Raw genomic sequence first — 9,933 nt, 5'->3', positions numbered from 1 at the left:
CCGCTAAATTAGGGGGGATGAATACAATTCAATAGCAGGCTGAATAGTGGATGGTTTTAATAATAAGGCCCGTACTGTTATATGCCTCTATATTTCGTATGCGTGTAACGTGATGTTGTATATGTATGTATCATGTAGACTGAAGGCTTAAATATTACCTAATTTCATTCTTTTATATTTCAGTACGACATGTTCGCTGAGTTCCAAATGGTTGATTCTATCCTCGTCATCAAATTTGTACGAAATGAGAATGAGTTAATGTACCTCGCATCAGATGTAGGCTTATATATGCTCTAACATGAAAAAATATTACAATAACATGTTTTATAAGTCGTTATAATTGATAGCCTATTAGATCTCTTCAGATAAATTAATATAATCTTCTTTCTTTATATAAATGTCCATTACTTTTCCACCTCGCTGTGCTATAACAATAACAATGACGATAATCGCACTATAAACGTTTTACTATAATACCAAACATGCGAACGTGACACTTCATGAGACTCATTGCGATATCGCATGATTCCACATGATGAAATGATTTACTTTCGCAGGTTCGAGTAACATGGCGAAACTCCAAAAATTATTTTCGAACTGTGTTGAGGGCGGTTGTAAAATTGAAACCACCATATATTACACCAATGACTTCTCAGGTAAGAATAATATACTAATAGTACGGATACAGCCAACCAGGACCAACCAGCCAACCAACCAACCAACCAACCAACCAGTGTTGGAATGACTCGAGTCATGACTTTTTCGTATGACTTGACTTGACTCGAGTCGCTTTGCTAAAATGACTTGACTTGACTTGACTCGGCGTATTAGAAATGTGGACGCGGACTCGGAGCAAAATTCACGAGTCAATTTCGAGTCATCAAACAATCGATGTGGATATAAATCATTGTATCTTGCATACGTCCGGATTGTACGCGAAAGGATGGTGTAACACATGAGAGCGACCAATCATTCAATGATCGTGCGTTTTACTGAGCTTCCATTGTTCGCTCAGATATAAATTGATCGCAGACGAAGTAATCGAAGCTTACAGCTACGTTGTCGTAAAGTGTATAGTAAAGTAATTTAATAGCAAAATGTATATTTCTGTTCTCTGTTCTTAACTTAAGCAAACCTCCTGTTTTATTGAAATTGAATTCCAATATAATTTATATAGCCCTCAACCATCGGCGCAGGCTGGAATTGTATCATATCAATTTGTAAATGGGTAATGTATTGCATCTTATCAACTCGTTTCTCTATACTCTATTTGGCTGGTAACTATAATCAGAGGCTATGCAATTATACGTACGTAGTTAAGCATTTCTACGTATATGTGAGTAATAAAGCCCCTTCTTGCGTTTATATTTAACTCTATATTCGTTCATAGGTCCAGAATCAACAACCCCTCAATCTGTATTTCAGTCAGCTAGCAAAATGCAATGACGTAAGCATGCCTCCAAAAAGGAAACTTGACTTGAATTGTGACTGGACTCGTGACTTGACTTGACTTGACTCGACTTGACTTGAATCACCTCCAAAATTCGAGTGACTTGACTTGACTCGAGTCACCTTCGAAAATCGATTGACTTGACTTGACTCGAGTCAAAATGTGCAACGACTCAAAATGACTCGTGACTCGAAGGTAGTGACTTGATCCCAACACTGCAACCAACCAACCAACCAACCAACCAACCAACCAAGGCTTAAAACAACCAAGGCTTAAACTAACCGAGAGGCAATCACTTGATTGTGGGCCACAGAGCTATTGGCAAATTTTGAAGTTGATGAACAGTGGGTCATTCAGTATAATTTGTCTTATTATACTTAGGGCTGGGCACCATGATTCGAGTAGGCCTACTCGAATCTGAATCGAGAATTAATTTTAATGATTCGAGTCGAGTAGTAAAATACGATATTTTCGAGTACTGAAATTACAAGCTCCTCGCTACTGAAAGTTAATTTATCAACGAGAATTATAGTTTTGATGCTAGTTTCCAATTTAGATGGCTTAAAACAATAATTGGCTGCATTAAAGCATACGAAACATAGTACAAAGCTACAAAGCTTACGTGAAATAACACATTTTCGAAGTCATAATCATCCCATAACCTTGTCACGAAGTGTAATGAAATCGGTATATGGTCGAAAAAATATCAAAGCATCTTTAATGTGGTGGATAACAGGCATTATATTCTTTGCTGTGGCATACAAGCTACATATTTGAACTTTGACATATTACATTCTGTTATGGCGTCATAGTGTGTGACACTCGAATACTCGACTCGACGCATAATACGTGATTCTGAATCGAATCACTGATGTACTCGATTTTGCCTAGCCTAATTATATTAGAAAAGGTACGTTCATAAGTATTCATAAATATAGAAATGATAAGAAGATATTTACAATGACACCATATATTTATGTTAAGACTATGTTAAATAAAATTAAACTATCTTTAGTATTCCTCAGGCTTTTTGGATGAATCTGATCATGATCGAACGTCGGTAAATGTTATTGTCTGCATTTGAAATATAGAACGCGTGACATCGCTGCGAAGTAACGTAAACAAGTAAACACGCTCGTGAAAGAATTCAAATCCACGTTTACCGGCAACGTGAGGGAATTCAATCACACAGTAGATGGCAACTAACATAACAGTGAACAGGTTTTACCAGAGCCATATGCCCATATCTAATGTGCAATGAAACAGAGTATCCAGTAAATGCGGGCTCATGCAAATTGGGACTGGTAGATTGAGGCAGGGGAGTGCGTATTACGTATGAGTGATATAAAAGGGCGTCGCTAGTGAAATATCCCCTAAAATTTGACAGTGACATTGTGACGTCAATAGATTTAGCCACGTTACTATGAAATCGTGACTTATTGTCATCGCTATCAATATTTTGGGCCAAGAGTAAACGCGCGATAAGTATATGCTTTCGATACCGCTCTATCATTACCAATTGCAAAAAGCAACAGGAACATCGCACGAGGCGTGAATTATTCTTTTGTTATTGAATACACTTGTCAGAAATATTCATATGAATAGATAACATATACATATTGTAGTGTCTTGCCGTGGCTCAAAAGAGCAGAGCATCAGACTAAGCTAAATCATAAACCTATCCCGCAAGAGGTACAGCATTAAAAATGGGCACGTCCCGAATCGTTGGAGGCACAATTTTGAAAAATAACAAGTAACAGTACTATTCGAGTTTACATGCAAGTGAACCAGTGATCTGTATCCGTAAGATTACCGGGGATAGTTCTTGTTACGCTTATCATTGTCGATAAGAAATGATTAGGGCAATTTTTTTTTGACATGTCAAAAAAAGTCAAAATTAGGTCAAAATTGTAGCGTTAGGTCAAAATTTGTCAAAATTGTTTACAAAGTCAAACATTTTTTGACCTCAGCATTTCATTTGTATCGTAGATTTTGCGCTGTCGGTGAACTTATCATTTGATATTTTACAGCTTGTAGCCTACTTTATAGGCCTACCGTTGTAAACGGACCATCGTCTGCTCATTGTGAATCATAAATGGTCAAATGAAACAAATAGCGACATGGTTTTATGGTCAACGTACCGCAATATCCTAGCTGAAGCAAGACTGCTTGGACATTGCATGGTTCTTATATCAAGAAGCGCAAGCTGACCAATTGTGATATAGACAACATTGTCAGAATGAAGCAACACGGTTTGTCACCAGCAGTGTGCACACAACTTGAGTGTTGTCAGCCAACAAATGCTGCTGTTGAACGTTCTTTCTCCGTTCTTGGCAAGCTACGTAGTAAGGACAGACACTCTCTACCCGAAAATGTAGGAAAGGATCTTTCGTTGTACAACAACAAATTTTAATTATTTCCACCAGAATACGTAATGTAACTACTGGAATTCTTCATAGGGCCAGATTTCGCTAAAATACTAGTTTTTCTTGTAAAAATCTGTCAGTTTCTGAGCCAAAAACGTTTTTTCAGGCCAATCTACTTTGTAAGGACAGATAGTTCCAACCAGAAATGAAGATAAGTAGTACAATTTTAACATTATATGCGAAAACACCTAATTTGCATACGTGAGGTCAAAATTTGGTCAAATTTCAGTTTTTTTAGGTCAAAAAAGGTCAAAATCTAGATTTTTTAGGTCAAAATCTTCCGTTTTTTAGGTAAAAAAAAATTGCCCTAGAAATGATGTAACCGGGACCCAACAAATTCGCTGCATCTAACTAATACCAAGAACTTTAATAAGATGTCTCTGCTTGTCAATACAGATGACTATTGCAATAATCACCCGAATCCCTGTCAGCATAACGGAATATGTCTGAATAATGACACGAAACCGCTCTATACGTGCAATTGCACCGACGGATATTATGGAAGAAACTGCAGCCGTAAGTATATCGCTTCTAATTATTGAGCTATGTGCAGAAGAAGACTAGCTCATTACCATGGTACTTGGTTGTGTCTATAACGTGAGTAGGTTCGACCCAGTTATCGCTTCTTTTCCATGCAGAGAAATATTGTGAACACCTCACGAATGAATGCTTCTCAGCATAACGGAACATGTCTGAATAATAACACTTAACCGTACCATACGTGTAATCACACCGATGGATCTTGCGGAAACGAATAGGGACGAATCTGATTCGAGTAATTTGCCTCGAGTCGAGTCTAGCATTTCAGTATCCCTCATTAGCACGTCAAAACAGTATGAACGATGTGGAAAGTTTAAATATGTAACTTTTTGTGACCACAAAGAATACAATGAGATTTCTACAATCATCCCCATTTCATTGCACTTTGGGATGTTGCTGTGGGTTGATCGCGACTTCATAGATATGACATTTCCTCTTAGGGTGCGCACTCTGCGCAGCTTGGCACTTCATGTTTCGATCTTACCCTGCGATACGAGCAATCGCGGTTTCAAGGCTTCCAAAGTGGGAAATAGTATGGAAACTATAATTCTCGTTGATGAAATTACTTTTAGTGGTAACAGGGTATATATACCAGTACATGGAAAAAGTCATCCCGCACTACTTGACTCGACTATTAGAATTAATAATCCTTTTCCAGCTTTCAGTACCCGAATCATTTTCCCAGCGATGATTCTAATTACTGAGCCGCGCCCGCGAAAGCATTCACTCACTGTCAATACGCTTGCTCGTGGCTAAATTCAGTAGGTTTGACGCATCGCTTGGATTCTATATAGAAAATTACAGTGAACACCACCCGAATACCTGTCTACATAACGGAACGTGTCGGAATAATAACACTCATCCGTACCATACGTGTAATTGCACCGACGGATATTATGGAAAAAACTGCAGCCGTGAGTATATCACTTCTATAATTTTTGAGCTATGCCCAGGAAAAGACTCGATTGCTGCCATAACACCTGGATGTTTCTAAATTCAGTAGTTTTGACGTATCATTTCATTTACGTACCGAAAATTACTGTAAACATCACCCTAATGCAGTGGTTCTCAACCGGGGGTCCCGGGACCGCTGGTGGTCCGTGAAGCAATTTCAGGGGGTCCGCGAAGCCTCTGGATTTGTAAAATGAGTAACAACCTAATTTTTATTTTATTTTTCAAATTGGAAAAGCATGAGCTTATTTCGCTTCATGCTAGCTAAAACTTTAGGACTCATATCATTGAAATGGTCATCTGAGATGGAATATTTAATTAAGCGTCATCAAAAATATCCAACTTAATATGTTACGATAGAAGCTTTATATACCCCACGTGAAACGACGCGATAAAGAATATGACTAATAATTACATTGCTACAACGATTAAATTGCGCAACGAAAATAAGGGAAAACAATGATTTGACAATCGTAAACAGATATTATGGATAAAACCGCAGTGGTAAGTATATCGTTTCTAATTCCTGTGCTATGGCCAGAATACGATTCGCTCACTGCCGCAACAGTTGGCTGTGTATAAATTCAGTAGGTTTGACACATCGCATAATTTCCATCTAGAAAATTACTGCGACCACCATCCGAATGTCTGTCAACATAACGGAACATGTCTTAGTAATGTCACTCATCCGTACTATTCGTGCAATTGCACCGATGGATATTATGGTAAAAACTGCTCTGGTAAGTACATCGTTGCTACTTCTCGAGGGGAGACGCGAAGCCGCCTGACAGAAATGATATTTCTTGAACTCATAATGAGTTTAATCTGTGCTGAAACTTCCAAGTGTCAACAATGGCAATAGGCCTAATCCTCATTATATTTCGATTTTTAATGTCATATTTGCGTCGTACCATTCACACAATGATACCGAATCTTGCACCAACCCAGGGGCGGGCAACTTCTGCGGTCAGCGAGCCGGATCTGAAAAAATGAAGTACTTGGCCGGTCGGATCCCTAAATCGAACGCGTATTTATCCACCTATGGAATTATTCGTATTTAATGTAAATTATATGTTTGGGACATAGACACCAACAGTCCAACACCCAGTCAATAAAATGGGAAACGTTCGCCCGGCGTATCATGCGCATTCAATGCCAAAATGAGGCTGCAAAAGATACAATTTTCGTACTTGAGCTGCAGACTCATTAATCCTTCTGTTGCCGTCCGTCCTTCTCGCTACTGCAGCCTGCAACCGCTATTAGCCTAAATCATTATTGCTTTCTGGCAGAAATACTGAGCTAATACTGACCCTTAATTATGTTGTGTCTAAGACATCACAATTTGACAATATATTTTCATTATCGTGTAGTTATGCCAAAATCCACCACGAGCATACATACCAAATACCGGTCAAATACAGACAGACAGTCATATAAAATTCATAAATTCATATTCCTGCTCTTGAATTGCAATACAGACAAAATCTGGTTTATCAAACAAGTCTGTGCCTTGGAGGAAAGAATAGGATCAAGCAACGCGGAGCTACCGTCAGCAGCCCACTCATCGTGTGGCACGCTAACTTCATTCAGAGCCGAATTAAGAATGATTCCCCCAAGTTTAAGTTTGGCGTAGTCTCTGATACCCGGGTAATTCCACTCGCCTCATATTCGCGCGATGTATTGTCAGCCAGATATCTTTAGCAGTGATAATCGGCGGATCATGGACATTGTCGCTGCAGATTGAACTAATGCTTACCGAGGACGATATTTTATGAACTGCTGCCTTCGCCAACACTGCATTCTTGTCAATTCACCATCAGACTTATACTGATATTTGAGCAATCTGGCTTCAGTCTCCAACTCTCCATCGTAAAATAAAGGCTAAATATAGCACCAAAATAATTCGTAGATTAATTGAAATTAGTATCACGAATTTTAATCAGAAATTATTACAGTATACAGCAGTGTTGGGATCAAGTCACTACCTTCGAGTCACGAGTCATCTCGAGTCATTGCACATTTGACTCGAGTCAAGTCAAGTCAAGTCAATCGATTTTCGAAAGTGACTCGAGTCAAGTCAAGTCACTCGATTTTTGGAGGTGACTCGAGTCAAGTCGAGTCGAGACAAGTCACGAGTCAAGTCACAATTCAAGTCATGTTGCCTTTTTGAAGTATGAGGTATGATTACGTCATTGCATTTTGCTAGCTGTCTGAAATACAGATTGAGTGGTCATTGATTCTAAACCAATGAGCGAATATAGAGTCAAATATACAAGCAAAAAGGCCCTGTATCGCTCACATATATGTAGAACTGCTAAACTACGTAAGTAATTATACAGCCTCAGTTTATAGTTACCAGTCAAAATAGAGAATAGCGAAACGAATTGATAAGATGCAATACATTACCTATTTACTAATTGATGTGATACTATTCAAGCCTACGATAATAGTTGAGGCTTTATCAACTATAATTGAATTCAATTTCAATAAAATAAGAGGTTTGATTAAGGAAAGAACAGAGAACAGAAATAGACATTTTGCTATTAAACTACTTTCCTGCACTAGTTTACGACAACGTAATCTGTAAGTTTCGATCACTTCGTTTGCGGTCAATTTATTTGTGAGAGAACAATGGAGGTTCAGCAAAGCGCACGACCACTGAAAGATTGGTCGCTCTCACGGGTTACGCCAGCATTTAGCGAACAGTCCGACCATATGCAAGATACAGGGATCTTTATCGACACCGATTACTTGATGACTTGAAATTGACTCGTGAATTTTGCTCCGAGTCACGAGTCAATCCACATTTCTGATACGCCGAGTCAAGCCTAGTCAAGTCATGTTAGCAAAGTGACTCGAGTCAAGTCAAGTCATACGAAAAAGGTTACTCGTGTCTGACTCGAGTCAAGTCATGACTCGAATCATCCCAACACTGGTATACAGTATTTGGCTGAACAGTTGAAATGCCAACCGGTGTAACGAACATCCAGGATTGTAAATTCAGTCACAGATATTGCAGACATAGAAAATAGATGGGTTGAGCATATCCCAAGTTTCGTTAATATGCATACATTAATGAATGCACTAACAAATGATGTCAACGCCATAACCACAACACGTCAAGATTCGGTGAGGGGCACCGACACTCTTCCGCGGTTTAGCATTAAAATATCAACGGATCGGTAGTACGCATTACGCTCAGAGCAGTAATAACTTGACAAGTATCACGCTGTTCACTGCCGCCAAACTGACATTTCAAGGCTGGAATGATTGACGTCATTCGTCGATTGACGATTATGAAACGAATTCTATTATTTCTAGCTCTAATGAGAAGTTGTGATGGTGCCAAATTGGAATCAGCATTAGCACGTAATGATTCTGGGGGTGTGTTCAAATTAGACATACCGGAAGTCGGAATCACGAATGTATTCTGTGACGTAACTGACGATGGAGGAAACTGGACCGTGAGTTCACTGCGCGATTGTTGCAGAAAAAAATTGATTTATTTCCATTTTCATGAAAGGTTTTCCAGCGAAGAATGAACGGAGACGTTGATTTCTACAGAGGTTGGGATGATTACGTGAAAGGATTCGGCAATTTGCAAGGAGATCATTGGTTGGGTACGACTTTTCATATACAACTTTTCTATTATCTCATGAAGTGCGCCCAGACACACATGGGGGGCGAAGAGGCGCCATATCCATTGGTCGTGATCTAACAGATCTATGGTAAAGTAAATTGGCAGTGTGGGCGAGTTTAGAGTGAGCACTACTTGAGTATTTGTTTCACCATCTTGTCACTGCGCGCACAACAAGAGCTTCTGGTTCACATATGTTAGTTTGTAATCATCTGATGTGTGGAACAGTATCCCGCCGGCCATCCGACAGTCGACGAGCATGTCCACATTCAAGTCGAAATACAAGCAATTACTACTAAATAAATACAGTCCATCCTCAAGATTACCGGACCACGACTGACCTATTCATATACAACTTTTCTATTATCTCATGAAGTGCGCCCAGACACACATGGGGGGCGAAGAGGCGCCATATCCATTGGTCGTGATCTAACAGATCTATGGTAAAGTAAATTGGCAGTGTGGGCGAGTTTAGAGTGAGCACTACTTGAGTATTTGTTTCACCATCTTGTCACTGCGCGCACAACAAGAGCTTCTGGTTCACATATGTTAGTTTGTAATCATCTGATGTGTGGAACAGTATCCCGCCGGCCATCCGACAGTCGACGAGCATGTCCACATTCAAGTCGAAATACAAGCAATTACTACTAAATAAATACAGTCCATCCTCAAGATTACCGGACCACGACTGACCTATCGATCTCGCTTCCCATGACATGCCGCCCTATTTCTTGTCGCTTTCTTTTTCTATACTGTATTCTTTACTTTCATTCAGTGTGCATGCCTCCTCTTTACTACGCCTAGGCCAAGGTGGGTGTCCGATTCCATTGACAAATCCAAGTCGCTTCGACATCTTCCTGTCTATTCATTGTATCGCATTTTTTGTGGTGTATTGAACTGATAAAATTGCTAATAAACCAATGATGATG

General features: G+C 39.4%; 1 protein-coding gene across 3 annotated transcripts in view; it reads left to right on the top strand.

The window, feature by feature from the left end:
- The first annotated feature begins 297 nt into the window (after nt 1-297).
- Nucleotides 298-9,933, top strand: part of LOC145435566 (uncharacterized) — a 140,604-nt gene continuing 130,968 nt past the window's right edge. Inside the window, exons 1-3 of one of the 3 annotated variants that reach the window (XM_080312849.1) lie at nt 298-656; nt 4,273-4,392; nt 5,211-5,330. In XM_080312849.1, the coding sequence (XP_080168975.1) occupies nt 569-656; nt 4,273-4,392; nt 5,211-5,330 (328 nt within the window). In that variant the 5' untranslated portion in view covers nt 298-568. The remainder of the gene's footprint in view (nt 657-4,272; nt 4,393-5,210; nt 5,331-9,933) is intronic. The other 2 variants (XM_080312851.1, XM_080312850.1) reach the window with 2 other exon arrangements.

Source organism: Botryllus schlosseri, chromosome 3 (assembly GCF_051294905.1).
Source record: "Botryllus schlosseri isolate E-star chromosome 3, Bs_hap1, whole genome shotgun sequence".
Classification (NCBI taxonomy): Eukaryota; Metazoa; Chordata; class Ascidiacea; order Stolidobranchia; family Styelidae; genus Botryllus; species Botryllus schlosseri.
This window is presented reverse-complemented; position numbering and strand designations above follow the sequence as displayed.